This window comes from Folsomia candida, unplaced genomic scaffold (genome assembly GCF_002217175.1).
Source record: "Folsomia candida strain VU population unplaced genomic scaffold, ASM221717v1 Fcan01_Sc002, whole genome shotgun sequence".
NCBI classification, from domain to species: domain Eukaryota; kingdom Metazoa; phylum Arthropoda; class Collembola; order Entomobryomorpha; family Isotomidae; genus Folsomia; species Folsomia candida.
In genome coordinates, this window is record NW_019091194.1 from 9,546,547 (window position 1) to 9,570,881 (window position 24,335).

Here is a 24,335-nt window from a genome sequence, read left to right on the forward strand (position 1 = left end):
CTCATGAACCATATTGAATGTGACGTGATGATTGTACTCTAATTAGCTTATCTTATTTAACTGCTTTCTATCTCACATAATTATGAAATCATTATTTCTGGGCAAATGCAAGAAAAAGGTGGTCGACTGGCTGGTTTCATAGTAAACATTTAACTGCCCACATCAAAAGCTGAACTAAAGAACTAACAAAATTAACATGTTTGACATATTATTAATTGGTAAGTGAGCCAATATGAGCATTAGGAAAAATTTATTAAATCCCGTTTAAATATTTTATCCTTATATTTGTATTACCTTTGCAAGTTTTCACTTTATTTTGTACGGGTACAAATTCATCCCCGAAAACTGTTGAGCAGTTCTCGTTCACATTACATCAGGTACATAATTCCGTAGCTTACTTGAATTATCCTATGACATTTTAAATACACGTGTGCTAATCAACAAAATTAAAACACACTTTTCAGCATTTGTATAATGAAAATACGAGTTCAAATGCGATCTGGTCGCCCATCAGCGTGTATTCATCCTTGGTTCCGTTCTTGAACGGTGCATCCGGAGTAACCTTGACCGAACTTCAAACATTTTTGGGAGTTGAAACGCCCGACGGTCAGACAATGGATACGCTCACTGTGAACGACACTAGCGTGCAAATATGCACTGGAATTTTTGTACAGGACGACATTAAGCTCAAGGAAAAATTTTCGTCCAGTTTCAAAAATGTTCAGACGTTTAAAAATTCAAGCAATCTAAAAGACACGATCAACGATTGGATGAAGAATGCAACAATGGGATTAATCTCAAGCGTGGTGAACCATGTTGAAGAAAATGCCAAATTGGTTGTAGTCAACGGTGTCGGATTTAAGGTTAAACTATTGCATCATATCTTCTATATTATAAGCTGGAAATGTTTGTTGGCAACGGAAGTGAAAGTAATTTGTCCGCCACGGAAGTGAAAGTAAGTGAAAGTATAAAGTTCATTTGCATGTTTGAACAAAACAGACAGAATCGAGTTTATTTGTCGACCAAGTCAAGGCTAATGACTGTTGTTCAAACGAATTTTCCCATCATCAACTTGGTTACAAAGTTCTTTCGCTTCCGTCGGCGACAGAGTTTCAGCTTATAATGCATAACATTTAATTGGGTATAAGTTTAAAAATCAATTCAACTCTCGCCCAGTGGGAGACGGGCTTATACGCTAGTATTTGCACAAATGAAAACTTGGATATGATATTGTTGGTGGAAACTTATGTAGCTACTTAATATCTTAAAACTACATTTAATTTTACAGGGCACATGGAGGGCAAAGTTCAGAAAGGATAAAACATTAATCAAGCCATTTTATGGGCTCAAGAACACCACACAAGTTGAAATGATGCAGCAGAAAAGCGTGCAGAACTACGGGCAATTCTCGACTGTCAACGATGAAGTTTTTGATGTCATGAAAATGGGCTACAGGGACAGTGCGATGCACATTATTTTTGTGATCCCGGAGAATCCGAAAAGTTTAATTAGCGTTTACAAGTACTTGAAAACAATGGAACCAAACAAACTTGGAGAAATTTTAGAAAGACTGGAACCAACCGAATTAGAAATTCAAGTGCCCAAGATGAAAGTAGAAAGTACGATTGGAATTCAGCAAGCTTTAGAAAAGGTAGGTCGTGCATGCAGATATGTGCTCAATCAGACTAATATGATGCAATATGAATTTGATTAAAATAAAATAATTGGCTTAAAATAGGCAGGGTTAAAATCAATATTCTCCACGATGACAGCAGATTTGTCCAACATGTTTGAGGAGGACACAAATTCTACCAATTCTACAGCTAGTTCTTCAACGAAACCAGCAGGGATTCATGTGGACAAATTTGTTCACAAAACAATTTTAGAATTGGATGAGGATGGAACAAAAGTGGGCGCAGCTACGGCAGCCATTTTTCTCCCCTTGAGTGGCTTGGCACCCAAAGTGTTCGTTGTGGACAAACCATTCATTGTGTTGTTAAGATGGGAAGGCAAATGGACTTTCTTTGAAGGGGTTGTGACTGATGTTGAAGGAAACTTGGTCAAATTGCAAGCTCAAAATAATTTGGAGGAAGGAATCAAGAATGAAACAGCAACGCCTGTCACCATCACTCGTCGTAATAATAGCAACAACGAGAAATGGTGGGTACAAAATGGGCCACCAGAATATTTGTCCAATAGTAGTGAAGATAGTTCACAGGATGAAAATAAATCAGCCCGCAGCAAATTTCAACAGCCAGAACCATTGGATCCTTATGGAATCAGGTTTCCTAACCATGTAGATAATGAGAAGCGCACGTTTTTTGGGACGTTTCATGGAGAAAAAATCAACCCTTTATTTGTATCTGAAGAGTAAACAATTTTTATTTAATGCTGTACATACTTGAATTGACACGTAAGCGTAATGCATTAATATTTGAGATGTATTTAAATAAATCTGCAGAGTATTTTTAAGAAAATGAAAGTGGGCGAACAGATGACAGCAGAATTCTAACAGTTTCGACGTAATGTGGACTGGATTGATTTATGATTTTTATCCCAGCATCTGTAGCAATCCCTTTTACAAGGTTGACCAAATCAGCATAGTACTGAAGGAAGAAGAAATTTGTTGTTAAAAAATGTAGAGCATATTGATAAATAATCAAATTGTGTATTTATATGGTTAACAAATCATTTCTCACTTCAAACTCCATTACTGGATCTTCGGTGTAGTTTGGGCTCACTTCTGTGCAATCTATTCGTATAGATTTTGTAGGCGTGGTAAGAACCATGCTGTAGTTTCCCTGCATAAAAACAAAACCAAGAAATCTTAATTGCTTGAGGCTTGGCAAACAAGCTTCAAAGAAAGTGGGAAATTACCGGACTTGCAGATCCATGAAGTCGCTGTCTCATTTGATAAACCATTCTGTCGCGACCGGCCAGAAGATTCCAACGACTCCACTGAAAGTTGAAGGCCGACGACACCACGGCCATACATCTGGTTTATGAATATATGGTTAATTCTAGTTTAAATATGCATACACATATTTAGCTGAGAACATAAATGCTTACTGATACAAGTGATCTTCGGCTGCAACGTCTTTCACCAGCACGCCATCCACATACGCGTACGAATCAAACTCGGGGAACAAATCTAAACCGTGATGTCGCATAGCCTGCATGTAATACAATTTAGTTAATGAATTTGATTAGAAAAGAAAAATAGATACATCAACGGAAACAGTGATTATGATGCAACATGTCCACCTCTGACCTTTATTAGAATATGGGGTTTCATGTACTTGTTTATTAGAGATGCTTCTACCTCGCTACTGTTGGCTACATTGCTCAGAGATGAGATGCAAATGAGATCCCCCTTAATTTCAAATAGGAGATGGTCACGATTAATTAACAAATAGAACTATAAAAAATATGCATACGACGCCTTCATACCATAACAATGAACTCTATCACGGCAATCGCAGCAATCAGAGAAAAGCACATTTTATCGCGACCAATTGGTCTCAATTCCCATGATTGATAGGGAAGATTTGACCAGCGGTTATGTCCAAAAGCAAACGTTCCAAATCTGACCGTTCTAAAACTGAGCTGAAGCGTGGACTCGTTAAATTTAATGTCATAAAACCCCTCCGTGGACCAGGCTCGTTTTACCGGATCCCAACTCACTGTGATAAATGAGTGTAATAAATTTACATCACAAATGCATGCTAAATACAAGAAAGGTGCATATGAACTTGCCTGGGGTCGGAGGTTCAAACCACAATGCTACTTTTGGAGCACTGGAATTAATATTAATGCAATAAAGGAAATTATTCAGTGAGCAATCATGCTGTTATAAAAATGATAAATAAACTCAGGTAAGCTGGATTTAAAGAGGATATGGTAAAGGTAAAAGATCTTTTCTAACGTGATTTGGACGCTCATTAATCCTTTATACTGAAGTTCTGCTGCCTCCAAGAGTTTTCGCTCAGCCTCCTCAAGCATTTTTTGAGCAAGGTAAGCTTCTTCTTCAGGATCTTTGGGCAAGTCAAAGTCTTGCTGGCCCATTCCAGCATTACTAAATATGTGGTAGACAGGAGTGTGAAGGTCAAGGATAAGCAAGGTGAAAAGAAGCATACAGGGTACAGGGTAATTGTAAATGTAGGCATTGGTGGGAAAAGAGAAAGCAAACGAAAAACAAAATTTGTTGAAAAAGTTTCATCTTACGACATGTCGGCTAAAACCAGTTTTTGCAGTTCTTCCTCTTGCTGCTTTGCCTCTCTCTCCATTTCTTCCGGCGTCTTTTTTGCACTTTCTTGATCGGCAATAGCTGGTGGAGTGTAGTCCGCTTCGAATGCAACTTCCTTAAGACTGTTGTCCGCTTCCTCTATATCGATTATACCCAATGGATAAATGACATTTCACATTTTCCAACCAAAACACCATACACAAATTGTTGCTAAATACGTACTAATATGGATAACCCAATTTCCTCTGTTCTTTGGTTGAGGTGGAATTTCCCTATAAACACAATAATGAAAATATACACTCCGACGAATATTCTACAGATTTAGTTTAAATATGTGTGAGTTATGAATTGGTAATTATGACGTATATGGTAATTTATAAAAAAAAACGACGAGAGAAGATCAAACTTACAAAAGATTGAATTGATAGACTCCACCAAGAATGACATAGTTCCGTAAGTTCAACTCATTTTCCTAGTAAAAGTACGTATGTAAATTATTTACATACGAAATGGAACATGACAAAATAATATAATAAATTAATATTCATCTAATATAGAAACTTTGTATTGAGAAATTTTCCATGTATCATGTAAGTAAATTTCACATTGGTCTTTTACACACCTACATATGTCAGTTTATATATGTATGCATCATTGATAACGGAATGATAAGAAATTCAAACTAAAAAAGTCCATGATTAAGAACTAGCGTCCTTTTATAAAAAGATTTATACACCAAACAACGCAAAAAGCATTCCTTACCAATTCACACTGGTCCGGATTCCTTTATTTGTTTGCCAAAACCTCTAGCTCTCGAACCATTTAATTTTTTCGAATTCTGCCTTCGGGGATCGAGATATGAAGTTCCAAGGGGCATAAGCTATGCAACTCTCATTGAAGCCACACCCCTTGGGGGGTGTGGTCACAGGTGGATATTTATTTTCTTGCATTACCCCATCAAGTGGGGTGTCATTTGAAAGGTCTAATCAAGCTCTAAACAACTCCGACCATTGTTGGGACATTATCGGCACACCCACTGCCAGGGGGGTGTGGTCAAAATACAAATTTGAAAGTTTTGTTTTGATAATTCTGAGGATGTATTTTCATAAAATGACAATATTCTATAGTTTTATGAAGTATTTCTACCCTCTAACTTGATTAACAAAGAAAATAGGACAAAAATTATAAATTTAGTTATGCCTCCTCAGGGGGTCACCAATTCCTAAAATCCCCCCGCTCGTAATAAATTTTTTGGAGGGGTGTGGTTTACCATATTTCCTTCCCCTAGGACTTGGCAAGATATTTCGAGGCGATTGTGTTATTTGGAACACTCGAAAATTTCATACGTGACAATAATGGAACACTCCAGATATTTTGCCTATGGCAATTTGCAATTACATAAATTCAAATCTCTCTGCCTATTTATAATGGTGGCAGCTGGTGGCAGCAGTTTTTGTAGATTATATATGGGGGATTAATAATACATTAACGGTTCCTCAGAAAAGCACAGGAATAGACAGGATTTTCAACTTGAAGTTTTCCCCATTTAGCCCAATGTTATCAGCCAAGTTTGAGTATACGCCACGCCTTCACCGGTGGAACAATCCAAATGAAACTTTCAGTTGAACATCTATGTCAAAGGTACTGAAGGGGGTACTTCGTTTTCGAATCGGTGAGAATAGGTTTTGGCCAAGAAATTCAGTATTCCGGACCAACGTGCAATTGTAAGCAATTATTTTTCCATGTTTCTTAAGTAATTTGCACGTAAATCATGGTTTAGGAATTAGTTAGCATAATTAAATAATTGCTTACCTGAAGTTGAGGAATAAACTTTGACTTTTCTGCTCGCTCCCGTTCTTTTGCCACTAAAAATCATAAAACCTTTACTTATTAGGTAAAATTATGTAGAGAGTTTCTATGTGGAGATTCAACCAGTGTCACTTACACTCAGCTTCGGTTTTCTTGTGGCGATCTTTGCTTTTACTTTTGCCACCTTTCTTCTTGGATTTCTTTGCATACGTATTAAACAGTCGGATTAAAATTATAAATTACATTAAATATTAAGTATTAAATATGCATGTCTAACCTTAGACCCTCCACTTTTTGACCTGCTTTTGCTCTTACTTTTGCCCTTTCCTTTACCACTCTTGTCCTAAATTGAGACATGATTAAGCTGTTAAGAGCAAATACTTAAACCTATGAATTGTGTGTTAAAAACTTGTAGATGTACTTTGGTTTTCGATCGAGACTTTCTGTCATCTCCTTTGGGCTAGATAAACAATTAAATAACTATTAAAAATAATTAATCATGTGCATCAATTAATTCAAAAGATTTTTACCGATTTGGACTTTGATCGACCGGAATCAGATTTGGATTTAGACACTGATTTGTCTGATTTTGCAGATCCCTGAAAACAGCTTTGTTTGTCAAGGAAGACAAAGATTCTGCAATTTGCACTAAAAACGTACCGGTTTACTGGACCCCTTCGGTTTTTTCTACAAACATTAATAACACAGAAGTTATAAGTAAATTAAACTTTTAACTCTAAATTAAGTATATGTATGCAATGCACCAACCTCCTTCGAAGCACTACGACTTTCACTTGTAGAAACCTAAAGGTGTACATTCGAAGATTTATCATGCTAGAAAACGCTATTATATATCGGATCATTACATAATTGCGACAGCTTGCAAAAAAAAAATATTTAGTGGTTAATTGTAACCACCGATTCATACGTCAGCTTTTTTCTTCTCTTTTGCATTTTTCTTCAATTCCTTCGCATCCTCTTTTTTCCCATCAGGCTTGTCCACTTTTGCTGACTTTGCATTCTTTTTCAAATCCTCACTTTTTTGCTGTTTTTTATTCGCTTGTTTATCACTCGCCAGTTTCTCGGACTTGGCAGGTTTTGCACTTTTGTCCACTGGTTTAGCCTTTTCTTTCTTCTGCTTGTCTTTCCCCTTACTCTTTTTATTTGGCGATTTAGATTTGGCTGATTTGGCTGTCTTGCTCTTGCTCGACTTGGTTTTAGAAGATTTCGCACCCTTTTTAGATTTGCTTTTCTTTGACTTGTCTTTTTCTTTCTTTGGTTTTTCACCTTTAGCTTTTTCTTTGGACTGCTTTTTATCAGGTTTTGACTTTTGTTTCCCCGTTTGCGAATCGTCAGTATCTGAAATTTGTACCCCTTTTTTCTCTGATCCTGTCGAGTTTTTCTTTGACGAGCGTCCTTCGCCCTTTTCCACTGTGACTGTCTCTTCTGCTTTTTTTTCGGTGTCGTTAGCTTTTTCTGCCTTACCAGGTTTGGAGTCAACGTTTCTGTTGTCTTGCTCGGAAATTGTTGGCTTTTTCTTTTATGGCGAGAACAAAAATAACGGTAAAAAACAAGCATTGCAAAGAAAAATGATTGCTGACAATAGAATGGTGACTCAACACACGTCGTCACTTTCAGGAGCTGTTGTGGTGTTCCCATCGTCTGCAGTAGAAGAAGTTACCTCACCGGCATTTCCACTCTCAATTTTTTCGACATCTTCTGCCTCCTAAAGTAATAGTGTCACCCATTCAATACGAACCCACATTGCCAATATCCAAAGGAATGCACAATAGTTATCGCCACACTACCTCCTCCTCGTTCCCCTCCGATTCTGACACTTCGGAGTCTCGGCTCTTCTTCTTCTTTTTCTTCTGCTTCTTCTTGGATCCTTTAACAGCTTTCTTGTACGACTCTTCGAGTTTTAGTTTGAGTTGTTCCTCCTGTTCTCGTTCCTGTAAAGTGCGAATTAGCAACAAGATGACAATATACGTACATTTAGTTTGCATACTTCAATGGATGTTCGTTCCTGCAAAGTGTGAATTAAATTTGTGTAGTAATAATTAAGCTAGCTAAATTATTAGTCATAGATGACAGTGCGTGTACATATATGTGTGCATACTTCTAAGGATGTGCGGTCGGGTCGCACAGATTGTCGTCGCGTGATTTCGGTGAGCGTCTTCCTAGCTTTTGCTGTAGATTTTCAAGCAATATTTCAAACATGTTCACAAATAGTGTGCATATATTACTGTTCGAATGAAATGTGGTATTCTGTACTAAACCCATGAAACTGCTCATCGAGAATGATTCCTCTTCTTCCTCTGCCTCAGATTCGGGTTCTGTTGTAGTATTAGCACTGGTGCTGAGAATATAAGTAATCAAGACAGATTATCACAACTGGAAATTATAATGGGTCCGAAAATTTTATGTCGTACTCAGTATCTGCGTTATCTTGGCCACGGTTCTTTTTCCCTTTTTTCGTTCCACTTTTATCCTTGCCTTCTCCTTTCGCTTTCTTTTTTGACTTTTTCTTTTTGCTCTTGACGGTTGCAGAACTTTCTCTTTCTGAGATCAGTTTGAAGTCGTCTTCGTCTCCCGTGGTCGCAGCGCCCGTGTCTTCAGAACCAGAACGCTCTTTTGACTTGCGCTTCTTTTTCCCCTTCTTCTCTTTTGGTCCTTTAGGAGACTTGGCTCGTTTCTTGCCTCCTTTTCCCTTCTTCTTTTTCTTATCCTTTCTTTTCTGCAGACCAAAACGTACTTAATTTTAAGAGATATATTCTGAAAAAAATTATATTGAATGACTATCAATTTACTACCTTTTTCTTTAGTTCTGCAGGAGATTGCAGTTCTGTGTATTCGCCCGATGCTAATTTATGAAGTTCTACCCAGTCCAGTATTGCTGTATATAGTTGAAATCATCATAATAATGGGAGGTAGAATGATCATGAGAATAATGGGGCTAAAACTGAGGTTAAAAAACAACTCACATTGTTTCAAAGCATTTTCAACTCCAGGTGGAAAGTAGCTGAGACATGAATCGGAGTAGTGATCATATTCCGATTTAATGAGTCGATAAATTCCAGGTGTTGAGAGAAGGACCTCTGGAATTTTAAACTTGAATTTCAATTCTTCAAATTCGTGTCCATTGATGTTTGGTGCACAGTAAATATTTCCCCAAAGACAGTGAGTAATGTCGGGAATGCTGAGTCACAAATTTAAGAAGGATTATTAATATAATTCAATTAAGCTTTAAATTTTTCTCGATTTTTACTACATAAATATTATTTTACTTAAATGGGTTCTTATTTACCTGAGCAAATAGTCACAAATACCAACTTCCGGTTCATATAGAACGGACAAGTCTGCAATTATGTTGTACGTGCACTTGTTAACGTAGGTGATCTGATTATCAATCATTCCTCGATAGAGGATGCCCAACTCTTTTAGTAAATCAGGTCTCATAGATATTTCCGGATCGATGAGGTAAAATTGGAGTTCGTATAAAAGCTGAAATTGCAATAATTGCTGTGATACGAGGAAAGACGAATTATACTGAAAACAAGCAATATTCACACCTGCAAGTATTCTGGCGTTAGTTTGAGCAATCGTTTCATCGCAGGAGGACTGAGTTGACTTAACCAATATGAAATATATGAATTGACTTCATACAGTTTGTTGAAATCAGGAATGTTTCTGCATGCTCGAAACGCTTTCCACTGAAAAGTATGTAGAACGACAAATGAAAGACTTCAATTTGTCCTCCATTACCCCAGATAATGGAAGATTTATTAAGAATAATAACCTCCTGCAAGCTTTTCATCCTCGTTACTTTCGCCACTACCCATCGGTTGTAGGATTCAATAATGGCCGAGCTTTGCGCTAATTGTCCATCTCGTTCCTTTAATTCGATGGCCAATTTCTTTTCCGCAGCAGCTTTCTCCTCTGCCTCCCTCTGCAACGCTTCCTGCTCCTCCTTCTGCTTTTGCAATTTTGCAATATCCATGTCTTTCTTGCTCAAGGGGCCTTTCTTCTCCTTCTTGCCCTGTAACATCCCATTTTATTATGGTCACAACCTAGCTGAGTGAGGTACCGACATTTCTTCCCTAAAAATTGACTTGAACGCTGATATACAAATGTGAAATTGCGTGGCTAATATGGAACCTTTTTCTTCTTATCGTCTTTCGATTTACTTGGGCCTTTCGCTTTCTTTTCTGAAGCACCCTTTTTGGGGCCTTTCGACTTTTCCTTTTTCTTTCCCGGTGACTTTGCCATTATTAGTTTGTGATAGTGCAATTATTTAAATAAAGAAACAGTGCCGAAAAGTAGATTTTTAAGACATGATAAAATAATGGAAATATGTATATCGGTCTCATAATTCTAGTGCTAAGTGAAGACATAAATCCTTGACAACTAGAGTCAGTACAAGTTAAGATGTAATGATTGGTTATGATAACGGCAGTAGAAAGTGAAAGCAATTGTACTTAACTCACCTTAGCTTATTGGTCAACGGACAATTATGTATGCCTTTCTAGTTGATTTTTCAGTGAGATTTAATTAGTTATTCGTTTTATGCCAAGAATATTTACTTTTTTGATGGAATGTGCACACTTGATTACTTGGTGTCATAATAAACGGAACTGAATACAACGATGCGTACATGATATGCACACGCACATATTTGTATTGTGATACGAGTTTCCTATTGTGCTGAGTTTGATCGATTTCATGAACAAAAAATAATAATGAGAAAGTCCAACAGATCATAATTGTCTTTTTAGTCTAGAGTGCTTACATACGTAATAATACTTTTATTACAACAATTAAAATATATATATGTATATATACATTTTGGAAATGGAAGCAGATTCGATAGAATAAGAAATCAGATCAAGTTCTTTAAAGCTGTAAGATTTACTACATCAATTTACAATTATTTATTTATCTACATAATATCAACTGTGTTGTATGTAATTGCTCCAAACTGTGGTGAGATGTGAGTAACAAAAATAAAAACCTTAATACTGTCATTTGACTATAAAATCTCTTGGCATATCTCAAAAATGGTAAACCAGAAGAGAATGGAAGTCAGAATTAATAGAAATGATATGCATTAGTCCTAATCTGTACAAAATATCTTGAAAACTGAAGATTCGTAAATAAATAAAGTTCACTTTACTTACAACACAGTTTCTAACTCTTATTGCTTATTACAAGTCCTCACTTATGTATGTACATACACATATCTGAAAATCTTCAAGTAAAATCTTACAAAAAATCGTCATGTAATTAATAAAACCCTTTTTAAATCTCTTGAACTTGTCAATTGTTCATATGGAATCTACAAACAGTATATTTTGTAATATACAAATGATACCACCCGTAATCAACACGTACTACAAAACATAGCTAAAAACTATTCACATAATTTCAACCCGCATATTAAAAGATAAATCACTATAAATGCAGATTGGTGGCACTGATACATAATTTCACAATGCATGTATTTTGAAAGTATAGGATTGTGCACACATTTAGATTATTTTCTCCCACCTCGGCCACGACCACCTCGACCCCCACCCCTCCCACTTCCTGTCCCACGACCCTTATTATTTCTACTCCGCAACGGTGATGTTCTTCCTTTGGGACGATCCTCCTCCTCTTCCTCCTCGTCGTCCTCCTCCTCCTCCGACTCAGAGTCCGTGTCACTCTTATCTACAGCAAGTTTCTTTGTGTGGAGTTTTTTAAAGATGCATCTCTTACAAAACCATTTTTCGTTTTCTGGAGGTTCATCATCCAAGCCTACACACGCCATGTGGTACCAATCATCGCAACCGTCACAGCAAATCATAGGCCCTCGACTAATTTCTTGCTCAGGCTCTTCGCAAACCAGACAAATCCAAATTCGTTCCCCCTTTTTCGTCAGGTAAGATGCAACCTTGTCCATGGCTGGACACTTGTAGTCCTTGCCATAAACCCTTTCGTCTCCTACTTCCTTCTTTTTTTGAGGAGATGTTGTCGAAGTATTTCTTGGCGATGGTTTGTTGTTTGTTTTATTCTTCCCACGGCTGGCAGCAGGAGACACTGATTTAGATGTTCGAAATGTTTTAGTGGGAGGAGGAGACGGGGTGGAGTAACCATATTCATCCGAGTCGGACCCTGATTCTCCACCAGATTGCGATGGAGATGGGGGTTGAGTTTCTCGTCGCAATGTACCAACAGCAGTTTTCCCTCGGCCTCCTCGTGCTGATGCAATGGCTAATTGAAAGAAATTATTCCTCATATAAAAATATATCAAAGATTATTTATTGTAATGACATATACAAACCTTCGCTTCTCCCACGTCCTCCTCGGAGCGAATTCACGGTTGCCCCTCCACGTCTAGCCCCAAGGCCAAGCTGATTTTTCGCCACCGAATCCAACAAGCTTGCAGTTCTTATTGCCACAACCGTTGTGGGTGGTGGCAACTTTGTAGCTTTATTACCTCCGCCAACAACCACACCTGGTGGCTTTAATTGCTGCTTATGTATCGTGATCGTCGACAATCCATCCGCTTTCTGCAAATTTGAGCCAAGCTTCGGATTAGTCTTAGCCTGAAATGCAGTGGGATTGAAAGTGACATTAGTTGGTCGTTGTGGCTGTGCTACAGCAATTCCACTTGGTTGTTCTTCATTGTTTTTGGGAATTACTGCTGCAACACCGGCTCCAGGTTTTGGCTTTGGTCTTTGAACTTGAGACCGGAGGAGTTGATACTGAGCCTTTGTTCGCGACATTAGTTTAGGTACGGGCATCCTGGTGACCCCCTTACCATTTGGGGACATGGGCTGATTCTTGTTAGCTACGACATGTCCTGCATTGCTCATGTTTTGTTGAATTTTTGAAAGAAGTTGTGGGCTGAGTTTGCTCTTGAAAATTTGTTCTTTAGTTTGTACTACAGGGGACGAGGAAGTAGAAGCTGCTGCAGCTACTACTGGGGGCGTGGAAGTAACAGGCTTCAACTGAGGAGTAGAGGGTCCACTTCCGTTGGATGTAGTGGGTGAGTTATTGTTGCTACCCCCAGGCTGAGGGGAATAACAAGCTGCGGTTGCCGCTGCTAACGTCCCACTGATTATGTTGGGTGGGTCGTCATCCTTCTTGGACCTAATAATTGTTGAATTTTTACAACTTCCAGAATGGTCAAGTCCAGTTTTATAAAATAACATGTACCTTTTTGGCCATAACTCTTCACCATGTTCTTCACGGTTATCAGTATCCGATCTGAGGAAAGACTCTCCGTTTGGGCTGTGGAATTGTTGTTTTCTAGATGACTGCAATTTTGGCTTCATCAGGTTTGGTGGAGGTTTCTGAAGTGTTTCATAACTGAAATAATTGACATAAAATTAGTAAACTAAAATTGTTTTGCGTATTAAAAGTTATGTACCTCTCAACTCGGGATCCACTTCCATTTGACACTTGAGGTTTACTGCAACAAAGAGTTACAAAAAGACAATTAGCTACCAAGACGTGTACGTTGTTGTGATTTATAATAATTAAACTCTTTCTTTTGACGACTTAAATTTTTATTAAATTGTTACACTATTTAAATTATGATTATTATACTTTTGCATATCCCGATTGAGACGATTCATCTGCAATCGTTGAATTTGCTGTGCGATTGAGATTGAAGGTTGATGAGAATGCTGTTGGCGTTGATGATCCATTAGTCCGGCTTTATCAGAGTACAGTTTTTTACATATTTTACAAATGTTTTGAAACTGGCTTGGAGGTGATCCTTGATGCTTTTTATCTGTAGCTTGGTGCACTACGTTCATAATAAAACCAACACAAATTGGTTTTTATTTTTGTAACTCAGCTTTAACACACAAACAACAATGGTCTTTTCGTACAGCGAAAACTTTTGGGATTAAAGAAAAATTCACTGTTGTAAAATACACTGGGCAAAAAATGTGCTTCGTGTGATGCTGATTCGTGATGAACGATAACAGATAACGATGTCCACAAACAAACAGATATCACTTATTCAGTGTATATATATCCAATCATTTGATTCCGATCCTGGCACTTTAGATGCCCAACTCTGCAATAAGCAGTAGAACAATGTTTAATACAAAAATTAAATGCACAAAAACTACTTCATTATATTCCGAAACGTTAAATATCTCAATCTAAATCTACAATAATATTTAATCCGGCTTGTCCGCTAATTCACTGGTGGAAGTTTACAACACAAAGTGGGTACAGGATGATACACGTTGAGGGATATGAATATATGGGGAAAAGAGAAAGCGGTCCGCCCCGATTTATCCGAAACCAGGCACTACATATGTATAGACTCATCCTCAGGCAAAGCAAAGATCAAAATGTGCTTCGTTTCGCCATGTTTTGTGATCTGTCCAATGTGCTTCATATATTATATTATTCAACATATGTACGACATACTTACATGCATACACATACTTTTTTTGCATTTTTTGTCAGAGAGAGACTCCTCAGCACTCAGCAGAGAGTTATGCCTACGGATGAACCATTTAATTATCACGATCTTTATGCCATCCATTCAGGATGCATCGCGCACAGCTTATGCAACAGACCCGTGACATGATGTTCCGTCCATATCTAGTTAGCATAACCAAGTTAAGGTAAATGAATTCATGTTGTCAAAACCTTGTTGCTATTATCATTTATGCATCCTCTTTATTATTGCAGCATCCTGACATTGACATTGCATTCTCCACAAGAAAAAAACCGGAGGCAATTATTGAGTGAAATGCGGTGCTCATATTTGCTACTGAAAGAAAATAGAAATTGATAAATCAGCAATATACATTAAAATGCATATGCACCTTATTTTGACAGTTTAAGTATATAAATATTTTATTTTTAACAATGAAAAGTCTAGGGAAATTTTGTTTTAGCATCATACACGTGATTAACAGTTTAAAACATAAATTTGTTGTGACTTGAAAAATGGTGGAGTTGATGAACCTTACTAAATAAAATGGCTAATATTTCCTATATGCACTCAGTATTGTTTTTCCAAGAAAAGGAGTCATAAATATGGTTTTATGACCCATGAGAGATCAATTTTGCATATGAGTGATATTCGATACTCAAATTATCTGAATAATTTCTGCCATTGTATTATTTACATGCTGGACAATATCGTTGAAAATGTTTATTTTATTTTATGGATGAGTCAGTCAGTGGTCTGTCTGGCTTGTTAAATTGCCTAGCTTAATTTCAATTAGCAGTTTGTTTATAACTCGTAAAGTTTTAAAAAATGTTCCATTCCAATGTTGCAAGGAAGCTATATCAGATTTTATGCTTTCATGTAAGAATAGTAAAATCTTTCCGTAGTTAAGCTCCATGATTCTCATATTGTTATTATTATCACCACGCCACCGAATCATTAAAAAAACCACTTCACCACCGTCAAACTATCGCCAAAAATGTAATATTGCTTCGATTTTAGATTTTTAGTAGTTTTGTGGTCCGAGATAGTTCCTCTATCATATCCAGTACCAATCTCATTTTTTTTCAGTTTTGAGTGGGTGTGACCAGCGCAATAAGGTTTATATAGCTTAACCACTGGTGGCTCTTATTATTCTAGAAAGATAAAAACGCATGAATGAATGTCAAAATGGCATTAAAGTCTGGCATTGCAGATATTAGTCCTTCATTGATTACTACATATGTAAATGTAGATTTGATCTCGCGTCAATTAAAACAAATGCCACCAACCAAGCGCACAAAGTGACGCGTGTTTTGTTCATATGTAGCATTCCCTTCAATCGAAGATTTTGGAAATATATATTGTAATTTAATTTCTATTTATCCCATTCCATTTATATTATCCACAGTGTGGATTCCACACGATCACTACTTAACTGTATTTACCTTTGAAACATGAGATATATCTTCAATAGTGGTAATACCTGCTAGCTGCAAACTTAAATGATTACCCTAATGACTTAAAATTAACGTCCATGCTTCAGTCAGGAAGTTTTAATTTATGTAAATCGTTTACACAAAAATTCTTGAACGAATTATTAATACCACATTATTAATACTATTAATGTATACTCACTAAAGCTAACCACAACTTACCATTTCCAACTTATCACTCGAATTCCTCACTGTGCAACTTGTTGTTGAAGAAGACTTGCTTTATTAAGTTGTAATCGACTTAAATTGTCCATGTGTAATATTCCAACTAAGAATTTGAGAAACTCTAGAATGTGGAATTTTTGATAAAATCTATGTAAAGTGTGTATAACTTAAAACTTTGGGAGTCGGATTTGAGGGAACCTTGCACTTGACGGAGGGAGCGTTGACTGAAATGGTGGAAGGAAACCTGGAACGAACTCGGAAAGATTTTGTATCCCAGGCCATTCCTGCCTTTCTTGATATATATTTATACGCCATATAATGAACTACCTTCCCAAAAAAGCTTGTTTAAACCAGGCAACAACCTACCACATACATAAGTACGTACATACATATCGGGGGATGATGACAGCAGCGTTGTTGTTGGGATCGAGGAGCTGCACGGCATTTTATCACCATGCTTTTACTCCCACTATTACGACAACTTTTTTGGTGCATGTTGTTGTTATATTATGCAAAATGTGCTGCGGTGATTAGTGAGCATGTTGGCGAACTAATATTATTACACGCTAGTTTTCCAATTTCATTTTAACGAATTATGATTTTGTAAGTCCAAGAAATGGTTGCGATTTGACACATTCCATTCCAGTCAACCATCCATAAGGACTACCCATACATTCATAGTACTGCTACATATAATGTTGCTAGGCCGTTTGGAAGGGGCTGCTCCTGGAGAGAAAAGTGCATGGAGGAATATGTACGATTGCGTTAACTTGTTAAGCGAAATACCCGGGTGGGTTGAGAATTTCGGATCGATACATGCATGCATATTTCCGAAATTTTTGTGGTTTACGTGAGGATATGCAACAAGCCGCAGCAGGTTTATTCCAGATTTATAGTGAAACGAGAAGGCATGACAGAGTTACAAGATATGTGCATAGATAGGAATAATACTTTTATAGATGCACCATACACATGTGAATTGAGCTATAATAATCCAAAGACCAAAATGTGATAGATAATAATACAAAGGCCAGAGGAAGTCGCAAGGAATGATATGAAAATGAAGAACTAAAGCTAGTAGATATGTGCAAATTATAAAATTCATTGGGACCAAATCCATTGGTTAATATTATAATCTAAGATTGGGACCAATCGATGGTGCATATTTCTTGTATCGTCTACTGTCTGCATAACTGGCTATCTACTTACCTGCCTATTGAGAAGAATTCGGTTGTTATACACATTCATTAATACATATTTTTGTTCATTGTAATATAAGGGTAGATAAAATGATTCAAAAAAGGCATAAGTATACATACGCACTTAAAATTATTATATTGTAAATTAAATCTATTTTAATTTTTCTCCCATTTTCACACGCTGCTAGCTGCAAATGATATCGGCATGAAATTTGGAATCTTGAGTGGCTTCCCTTCCACCCATATCACAGAAGTACTATTTGTATTTTTGGTGGAGCTAACTAATTTGCCGAAATCATTTCTTCGTTTAAATTTTGATTTGTTGGAAGATGATGATGAGACCGTTGTATTCGAGACTATGGGCTTGGACTCTGACTCTGAGCCTTGTAGTGGGAAAAAGTTGTTGACATCAGGGCCCGTCGTGGAGTCATAATGATGACCATTTCTATAAGGATGATAAAATGATGATAAGTCAGCATCAGTATTGTCCAATCCATCAGGAAATTTTACATGGGGAGTGTAATCCTTTAAAGCTCCTACAATAGGATAATCGCCGATGTCGGAGTTCTCCAGGGGTTGGTTTATCTTGAAATTGCTAACTGACTTGTGTTGTTGCACCGTTGTGTATTGTGGGGTATTAACAGGTTGGTGAACAATGAATGGATGTAAATGAGCAGGAATTATAGGTCCATTCTTCTCTTCGCCGATAGTTTGAAATTGTCCTAAAGTTTTATAGTTTGACTCTAGATTTTCACTCGGAAATATTATTTTTGAGTGAATAGGAGGATGACCTCTGCTGTTTTGAAGAATAGGTGGATGAGATTGCGGAGAATTGTGATGAAAAAATGGAGGGGGGAAAGGGTGATAATGGTGCTGAAAAGGTCTGCCTGGTGGTGGTCTCCGAATTTTGAACCGTTTTTCAATTACTAGCAGGGGGACAATTTGAAAGAGAGGATGTTGGAGAATTGATGGAATTGGCTGATTTGCAAGTGGAAATGGGCCATGCTGGTGACCCACAACGTTTGGATTTGGATAATGATTCCGAGACTTGACGCGATAATAATTGCTTGATTCAGCTTGTCCCACTTTTGATTTTCCACCACCCAGCATCTGCAAAAGAAAGCTCAAGGTGCTGTCGGGACCTTTGTCCTCCTCGTGGTGTCTCACTGGCCGATATCCCAAAAGAGTTGATGCGTCATCAGACCTGCGATTCCGTTTCATATAACTCATTCCATTTAGAAGATGACTATACCGTCCATCACTGCTAATTGATGCAGATGGATATCGTGCCTTCGTTGGAGTGTAGTCATCGCTGATAACAAAGGGATAATGGTAATGGGGAATATGGGACGAGGAAGCACTCGTCATGTACGGATTACTTCCGGACAACATTCCCAAGACAAGTGCTCCATGTTGATAGAGCCCGGAAAATCTATTGTTGAAAGCTGAGCACTTGTGACATGTTGAAAATAGGATTGTTGTAGCTATCAAGATATACTGCAAAAACAGGGAATTCGTATTTTTACATGGTAAATATTATGTTTCTTATCAGCAGTGCATAAAGTGGTGTGAACTTACCAGATCTACTAATTTCACTTGGGAGGCAAGCATTGCCAAATTTTGGTTAATTGTGAATCGGGATTTTTGATTCGAAATTAACTTTCTCACGTCATGTTATTCACCTCCTCGTCTATGAATGAAATGCACTTTATTCATTGTGTAAATGAGGTCCAACTTTAAATTGTTGCATGAATTTTAAAAATTGCTTCATCTGACACAACTTACAAAATTATAACGCTGTTTTGTACGTAGTAGTACATTAGTGTACCTTCAGTTTCACTTTTCAGTGCAAAACGACCAAGAATTTGTCAACACACACTTTATTGAATGTACCAAAACCACATGTGCCAAAATATGGGTATATATTTATGCATATAATTAGTTTAATTCCACCCTTTATCGCAAATTATTATGATAGCACCCTAAATTACCTTAATTAGCGCTTATGTGACCATTTCACCTGATATATAAAAATAAATAGTGTAAAAAAGCTCAATTACGATGCATCACAAAACACAAGTATTATGTATGCATTTCAGGCTATAAAAGAAAGCATTCTCGTAGATGAGCATTACATGTATGCATATGTACGTACGTAGGATATACGCATATGCTTGTGTGCATATTGATAGTGATTACAAACCGAAACATTTCATGCAACCTGGGTTGAGAATATTATTTGTCACATTGTCATTATGCGTATAATATTGCGTGCAAAAAATATTGCCCCACTGAACAAACTGTGATTTCCCTCTTCTGAGAGAATGTATGCATTGAAAGTTGGTCATTAAAATCGTTTCTCTCAAAAACTACTTGTATATAACAACTACTAATTACATAATTAATAAACATTTTATTATATATGATAACCACTTCATGCAACAGAATGATCAGATATATTATGCAATAAAAATACTTATTTACAGTCGTTTAAATTCTGGAAGTCTGGTGAGTCCAGTGGTGACATCACTGCCTCCTTCCTCAAATTCTCCCCCAATGCCACCCCCACTAGTCGATGTAACACCCCCATTCCACCCTCCATGACTGTACTCATTTCCACTTCCGTAATTGTACCCAAAACCACTCCCTGACGTAGAATGATGCTTGTTAGCATAAGCATTTAGCTTGTCCGGACCAGAATTTTGGTCTGAATTAAATTGACCTTTATTGGAATCTGAGGTGGCTTTATACTTCGGGTAGTACTCGTTAATATTGGTAAATCCAGCCCCATGACTTAACCATTTTTGGCCTTCTGTCCCGAAACTATACCCTTCCCCAACAAGCTTGGCAAATTTACTAACTCCTGCCAGACTGGACCCGAGACTATATCCTAAATTTTGAAAAGTGTTGCCACTACCTCCTCCATTCCACCCCCAACCGCTCCCAGTTTCTTCGACGACATTTCGAGCAGCATGGTCATTCCCAGAACTTTTCCAACCATGGGTGTTAATTTTATCCGGAGAGACGGTGGGTAACCCGTTGTAAAAGTAATGGTGCGGGTTATTAGGATTACCAAACTTTCCAAACAAAGGCAAGGGGACGGATTTTAGTTTTCCCAAGAAAAGAATCATATCTGCAAATTTATTTGTGGATATCCTGCTAAGCTCCAACATTTGAGACATCAAGTGCGCCTTACTTTTAATTATTTTGGATATTTGAGCAGCCTGTGTTAATTTGTGATGATTTGGTTTAGTATGCAGACTGATTCCTCCTGAATGCAGATTTCCGTCTCCAAAGTATTGATTCATTAAATTCACTCCCCATGATCCCCATCCTGTAGAATCTCGTCGGTTTAAAGTTTTTCCGAATTCGCGAAATTTGTGTGGATGATCTGAACTTGAAGAATTTCGTTTTGATATAAATAAGACACGTGAAATGTTCCCTTGCTTGTAAATGGTTGAAAAACTTGGTTGTGTGGTATTTATTAGGCTGGAATAATCTTGAGTTGGAATTTTAGCTAAATTTGTTGCCCCTCTTCCATTGGAAATATTGAGAGAACACGTGGAAATTACACATGCCTGAGAAAATTAAAACAAAATTAGAAATCCAGTTCCAATTTGTACTTACTAGTCCTAAGAGCTCACCAAACAGAGTAGCGTCAACTTCTGAAACTCCATTGATGACACATGCACACACGCACACCAAGAAGTGATCTTTTGAAATTGAATCGATTGACAGTCTTTATTTCAATATTATGATGTTATTGGAGTTCTATATTTTATATGTACATTTCGCAGACGCTCTTCTTGCCAACCTTGATTTTGAATGGTAGCTGAACCTGTATATATTTTCAAACCCATTTCATGACTGCCCTAAGATACCATAAATTTTAAAGGTGAAAATTGAAATAAATTACAAAGTACGACACGACTTTCTCGAGTTTATGTTTTTGTCGCCCTCGTTTACAAAAAATTGTATGCCTACACTAATAATCGCATCTAACAAAAAAATCTACCAAGCGTACGCAGTAGTTCCAACATAAAACTCAAAAAATTGCTATAAAATCGTTGACCATGTTAATAATTTTCGTAATTCATGGCATTAGCCTTGAACTGGTAGCTGTCTACCAGTCGACTGAACATATGCATAGTTATAAGAACGGAGTGAGAATTCTAAACTCTAGTCAGAATTAAAATTTGCATATTTTTTTTTATTTTTCAAGGACCGCTGGCTATTATGATATAATAAATTTTATTTGTTCTTATTATTCCTTTATCAACAACAGTACGTATTAAGTGCACATCTTCATAATCAAAGGAACATGAAAGTAGGAAATGAAGATAATGATTAACGGTAATAAGTCTCGATATAAAAAATACACTAATTTTTAATAATTGTAAAATAATTAAGCTCAATAACAAATTAAAAATTAATAAGTCTCAATTCAGTAATAATATATATATGTCCTTTAATTAAAACAACAATAGGTACGTAATAACGTAATAATCTAATCTTTATAATTTTATATGAACATTAACACGAAAAATTATGTAATATGAGCATTGCAGATAATAAACAATACAAAGAATACATAAAAATAGTTCAAGTTAGCTCTAAGTGAATATGATGAATGTTTTGATTATGTAATTTTAACCGGTCATGATGGGTAAACGCCTGTCCGCAAATTGAGCACAGCAGACAATTTTCATTTCGATGGACCATCTCATGAAATTCACGCTGATGATAAGATTTGAATAGGATGGGACACATGAGGCATGGAAATGGCCTTTCTTTTTGATGAGTGTTTTCATGCTTCATGACTTGGGCTGAATCTGAAAAGGGCAGCAAGCAATATCTGCATTCGAATTCAGATTTCCCATGTTCGTTGTAATGTGGCAAGAAATCATCTGAAACGATATATACATAAGTTATCACTGCATTCCAATTAGTATTTGTGTAATATAAAGTAACGGAAAAACTAACCAGAACAATCAAACATGGCACCACAATAATCGCAAAACAAAATTGACTCATCGCACGGGTTGTTTATTCCTTGTAAGAAAGTTATGGGTTTATCATATTCCTCGTGTCTGGTGCTGTCTCCAGTTCCATAAATGTTCTCCGATTCATCATCATGATTATCTTCCTCTCCTGCTCCTCCTTCTTCATCATTGCTGCATTGTTCATTTGAAACTTGACCAGGATGCGCATATCCGTTTCCATTAGTAGCACTGGATTGTATTTTGAACTCTGATTCACCAGCAGTAGACCTTCTCCTGATTATTACTGGCGCATCAATTTTTCTACATTTTTTGCACACGTTAATATTGTTAAATCCAGTTTCTTCATCTGGTTGATTTTCAACTTCTTTCAGACTCATGGACTTTCGGCATAAAAGACAGCTCGGGTGATAATTTTTCAGATGCCTCTCATAGCTTGCCTTGGTGGAATAAAGCTTCCCACAATCTTCACACTGGAAATGCTTGGATGATTCCAAGACATGTTCTTTTTCATGCCACTGCAATGAACTTAATTGTCCAAAGGCTTTTCTACAAGTTGGACATTTGAAGAATCGTGAACGGTTTCTACAATTGTATCCTGAAGTTGATGAGGCTGGTGAACGTGTCGTATTTAAAGAATTTCCATTCATATCGTTCTCACTTGTTTGTTCTTTTACGTCGTATACCTCGGAGTTTGTGGATTTTTGTTGATTGTTTGAACTACTGAGATCACTGGACGCAATTTCCTGGAGAAGATTGGGATTCTTTTCATTTAGATGAGAGTTGCAATTTCTAGGGAGTAATGGAATTTGTGAAAATTCATTGAGCTAAAAAATTATTACAATATTTTGTAAATAAACTTACGCTGTCCGCAGTTTGAGATCACAGTTAGGCACATCACTTTTATTGATGTCCTTTATATTTTTAGGATTCGCCTGCACTAATTCGGTACCATCAGATCTATTCGTAGCACAGAAAGGAGAAGAGCAGAAATGCCAATTATCATTATCTATTTGTTATTTATTATTTGTAAGGTGTTCTACCTATTTTGGCGTTTCTCTGATCCTGATGATGACGAACTCTGCTGGGGAGTTTGAGGTCCCTTGATAAAATCTTGATATTCCTTCAATTTGAGATACTCGGGAAATTGTCGTTTCCCTAAAAGGACTTTACAACTGCAATGCCAAGTGCAGAAGCATCCCTCGCCGTCCTCCTCCATCCTATTAAGTCCAGTATGACTACCAATCAAATTGTGACTTAAGTGATGATTAATATGTAATTTGTAAAGCGAAATGAAATGAGGACTATTGAGGACTGTAAAATTCACGAAAATTGAAGAGCAAGATAAAGGGAAAAGAAGATGAAAATCGTTATTAGATTATGATGATGGAGCGGTTTTGCCGGAAAGCGGGCTAAAAGTTCATGGTGAGACAATTCGTAACACTTAGCACCTGAGCACGTCGTCCCCCGGTGATTTTTGAAACTTCTGCCCCAAATGCACGAATTCATCATATGGAGTACATTAGCCGAACGAGCCGAATTATCTTATTATTCAACACCACTTATTTTTATTTTGGCGTTTAAATTGTTCAATTTCGTATGATTTAAACGCCAAATTAAAATAATTTGTGTTAAATAATAAAATAATTCGGCTCGTTCGGCTAATGTACTCCATGCGATGAACTAGCGTATAAAAGAAACCCAAAAAAGGAAAGCTTAGATGAGACTTAAGAAGTGCGATAAAAAGTATTTAATAAATTTCTTCTCCAATGAAGGGTATAGAATTTTAATATTTCCAGTATCAGCGCCCCATTTTATTTTATATACTAAATTATATAAGCAACATGTTCACGTATGCATATTACTGGGGAAAGGAGTCGACTATTTGGTAAGACCTGTATATTATGTATCAACTTTAAGTATAATTGCAAGCATTCATAATTTTTTAGTGACAAAAACAATTAGCAAATGATTTTA

At 36.9% G+C, this 24,335-nt stretch overlaps 6 protein-coding genes and 1 long non-coding RNA gene across 8 annotated transcripts; 2 read left to right on the forward strand and 5 right to left on the reverse strand.

Moving 5' to 3' along the window:
* The first annotated feature begins 76 nt into the window (after nt 1-76).
* On the forward strand, nt 77-2,482 carry LOC110843023 (leukocyte elastase inhibitor). Its single transcript, XM_022088926.2, has 5 exons — nt 77-218; nt 304-377; nt 465-863; nt 1,289-1,651; nt 1,739-2,482. The coding sequence occupies exons 1-5, from the start codon at nt 197-199 to the stop codon at nt 2,372-2,374; spliced, it is 1,494 nt and encodes a 497-aa protein (XP_021944618.1). The 5' UTR covers nt 77-196; the 3' UTR covers nt 2,375-2,482.
* Nucleotides 2,441-3,702, reverse strand: LOC118434498 (protein CASC1-like). Its single transcript, XM_035848205.1, has 6 exons — nt 3,451-3,702; nt 3,272-3,373; nt 3,070-3,173; nt 2,878-2,995; nt 2,700-2,801; nt 2,441-2,606 (listed from the first exon to the last, which is right to left on the reverse strand). The coding sequence occupies exons 1-6, from the start codon at nt 3,499-3,501 to the stop codon at nt 2,469-2,471; spliced, it is 615 nt and encodes a 204-aa protein (XP_035704098.1). The 5' UTR covers nt 3,502-3,702; the 3' UTR covers nt 2,441-2,468.
* LOC118434258 (neurofilament heavy polypeptide-like) lies at nt 3,702-10,324 on the reverse strand. The gene is made up of 23 exons (XM_035847258.1): nt 10,214-10,324; nt 9,882-10,094; nt 9,628-9,768; nt 9,363-9,577; nt 9,040-9,254; nt 8,869-8,951; nt 8,488-8,792; nt 8,335-8,414; nt 8,175-8,245; nt 8,064-8,081; nt 7,864-8,007; nt 7,680-7,781; nt 6,824-6,859; nt 6,716-6,742; nt 6,586-6,654; nt 6,477-6,515; nt 6,333-6,398; nt 6,192-6,255; nt 6,059-6,111; nt 4,657-4,718; nt 4,469-4,518; nt 4,225-4,384; nt 3,702-3,797 (listed from the first exon to the last, which is right to left on the reverse strand). Exons 1-23 carry the CDS (start codon nt 10,322-10,324, stop codon nt 3,713-3,715), a joined length of 2,409 nt encoding a protein of 802 aa, XP_035703151.1. The 3' UTR covers nt 3,702-3,712.
* Nucleotides 10,325-10,818: 494 nt separating this feature from the next.
* LOC110844818 (inhibitor of growth protein 3) lies at nt 10,819-16,423 on the reverse strand. 2 transcript variants are annotated; one of them, XM_022091113.2, is made up of 6 exons: nt 16,157-16,423; nt 13,649-14,126; nt 13,470-13,511; nt 13,256-13,408; nt 12,378-13,189; nt 10,819-12,307 (listed from the first exon to the last, which is right to left on the reverse strand). In XM_022091113.2, the coding sequence occupies exons 2-6, from the start codon at nt 13,858-13,860 to the stop codon at nt 11,589-11,591; spliced, it is 1,938 nt and encodes a 645-aa protein (XP_021946805.1). In that variant the 5' UTR covers nt 13,861-14,126; nt 16,157-16,423; the 3' UTR covers nt 10,819-11,588. The 2 variants fall into 2 exon arrangements, with proteins under 2 accessions (XP_021946805.1, XP_021946806.1); XM_022091114.2 differs by lacking the exon at nt 13,649-14,126 and having other exon boundaries at nt 16,157-16,418.
* LOC118434425 lies at nt 14,350-15,066 on the forward strand. Its single transcript, XR_004834013.1, has 2 exons — nt 14,350-14,688; nt 14,756-15,066. It is a non-coding gene; the product is annotated as an uncharacterized LOC118434425 (long non-coding RNA).
* An 822-nt stretch (nt 16,424-17,245) lies between the features above and the next one.
* On the reverse strand, nt 17,246-19,070 carry LOC118434424. Its single transcript, XM_035847947.1, has 2 exons — nt 18,937-19,070; nt 17,246-18,855 (listed from the first exon to the last, which is right to left on the reverse strand). Exons 1-2 carry the CDS (start codon nt 18,967-18,969, stop codon nt 17,533-17,535), a joined length of 1,356 nt encoding a protein of 451 aa, XP_035703840.1. The 5' UTR covers nt 18,970-19,070; the 3' UTR covers nt 17,246-17,532.
* Nucleotides 19,071-21,547: 2,477 nt separating this feature from the next.
* On the reverse strand, nt 21,548-23,823 carry LOC110843608 (zinc finger protein 136). Its single transcript, XM_022089582.2, has 4 exons — nt 23,402-23,823; nt 23,223-23,318; nt 22,342-23,150; nt 21,548-22,265 (listed from the first exon to the last, which is right to left on the reverse strand). The coding sequence occupies exons 1-4, from the start codon at nt 23,575-23,577 to the stop codon at nt 21,961-21,963; spliced, it is 1,386 nt and encodes a 461-aa protein (XP_021945274.1). The 5' UTR covers nt 23,578-23,823; the 3' UTR covers nt 21,548-21,960.
* Nucleotides 23,824-24,335: the final 512 nt, after the last annotated feature.

Excerpts from the sequence above, each read along its gene's own strand:
- LOC110843608 (XM_022089582.2), bottom strand. The coding sequence starts at position 23,577 with ATGGAGGAGGACGGCGAGGGATGCTTCTGCACTTGGCATTGCAGTTGT. Across the intron at positions 23,319-23,401 it reads TCAGAGAAACGCCAAAATAG|ATCTGATGGTACCGAATTAG; the intron begins GTAGAACACCTT and ends TGCTACGAATAG. Across the intron at positions 23,151-23,222 it reads GATCTCAAACTGCGGACAGC|AAATTGCAACTCTCATCTAA; the intron begins GTAAGTTTATTT and ends ATTACTCCCTAG.
- LOC110844818 (XM_022091113.2), bottom strand. The coding sequence starts at position 13,860 with ATGAACGTAGTGCACCAAGCTACAGATAAAAAGCATCAAGGATCACCT. Across the intron at positions 13,409-13,469 it reads AGTGGATCCCGAGTTGAGAG|TTATGAAACACTTCAGAAAC; the intron begins GTACATAACTTT and ends CAATTATTTCAG. Across the intron at positions 12,308-12,377 it reads AGGACGTGGGAGAAGCGAAG|CCATTGCATCAGCACGAGGA; the intron begins GTTTGTATATGT and ends TCTTTCAATTAG.
- LOC110843023 (XM_022088926.2), top strand. The coding sequence starts at position 197 with ATGTTTGACATATTATTAATTG. Across the intron at positions 378-464 it reads TCTCGTTCACATTACATCAG|CATTTGTATAATGAAAATAC; the intron begins GTACATAATTCC and ends CACACTTTTCAG. Across the intron at positions 864-1,288 it reads TCAACGGTGTCGGATTTAAG|GGCACATGGAGGGCAAAGTT; the intron begins GTTAAACTATTG and ends TTAATTTTACAG.
- LOC118434498 (XM_035848205.1), bottom strand. The coding sequence starts at position 3,501 with ATGTGCTTTTCTCTGATTGCTGCGATTGCCGTGATAGAGTTCATTGTT. Across the intron at positions 2,996-3,069 it reads GCCGAAGATCACTTGTATCA|ATGTATGGCCGTGGTGTCGT; the intron begins GTAAGCATTTAT and ends TTCATAAACCAG. Across the intron at positions 2,607-2,699 it reads ATCCAGTAATGGAGTTTGAA|TACTATGCTGATTTGGTCAA; the intron begins GTGAGAAATGAT and ends TTCTTCCTTCAG.
- LOC118434258 (XM_035847258.1), bottom strand. The coding sequence starts at position 10,324 with ATGGCAAAGTCACCGGGAAAGAAAAAGGAAAAGTCGAAAGGCCCCAAA. Across the intron at positions 8,793-8,868 it reads CTGCAGAACTAAAGAAAAAG|AAAAGAAAGGATAAGAAAAA; the intron begins GTAGTAAATTGA and ends TTTGGTCTGCAG. Across the intron at positions 4,385-4,468 it reads AAATTGGGTTATCCATATTA|AGGAAGCGGACAACAGTCTT; the intron begins GTACGTATTTAG and ends TAATCGATATAG.
- LOC118434424 (XM_035847947.1), bottom strand. The coding sequence starts at position 18,969 with ATGCTTGCCTCCCAAGTGAAATTAGTAGATCTG. Across the intron at positions 18,856-18,936 it reads AAGTGAAATTAGTAGATCTG|TATATCTTGATAGCTACAAC; the intron begins GTAAGTTCACAC and ends CTGTTTTTGCAG.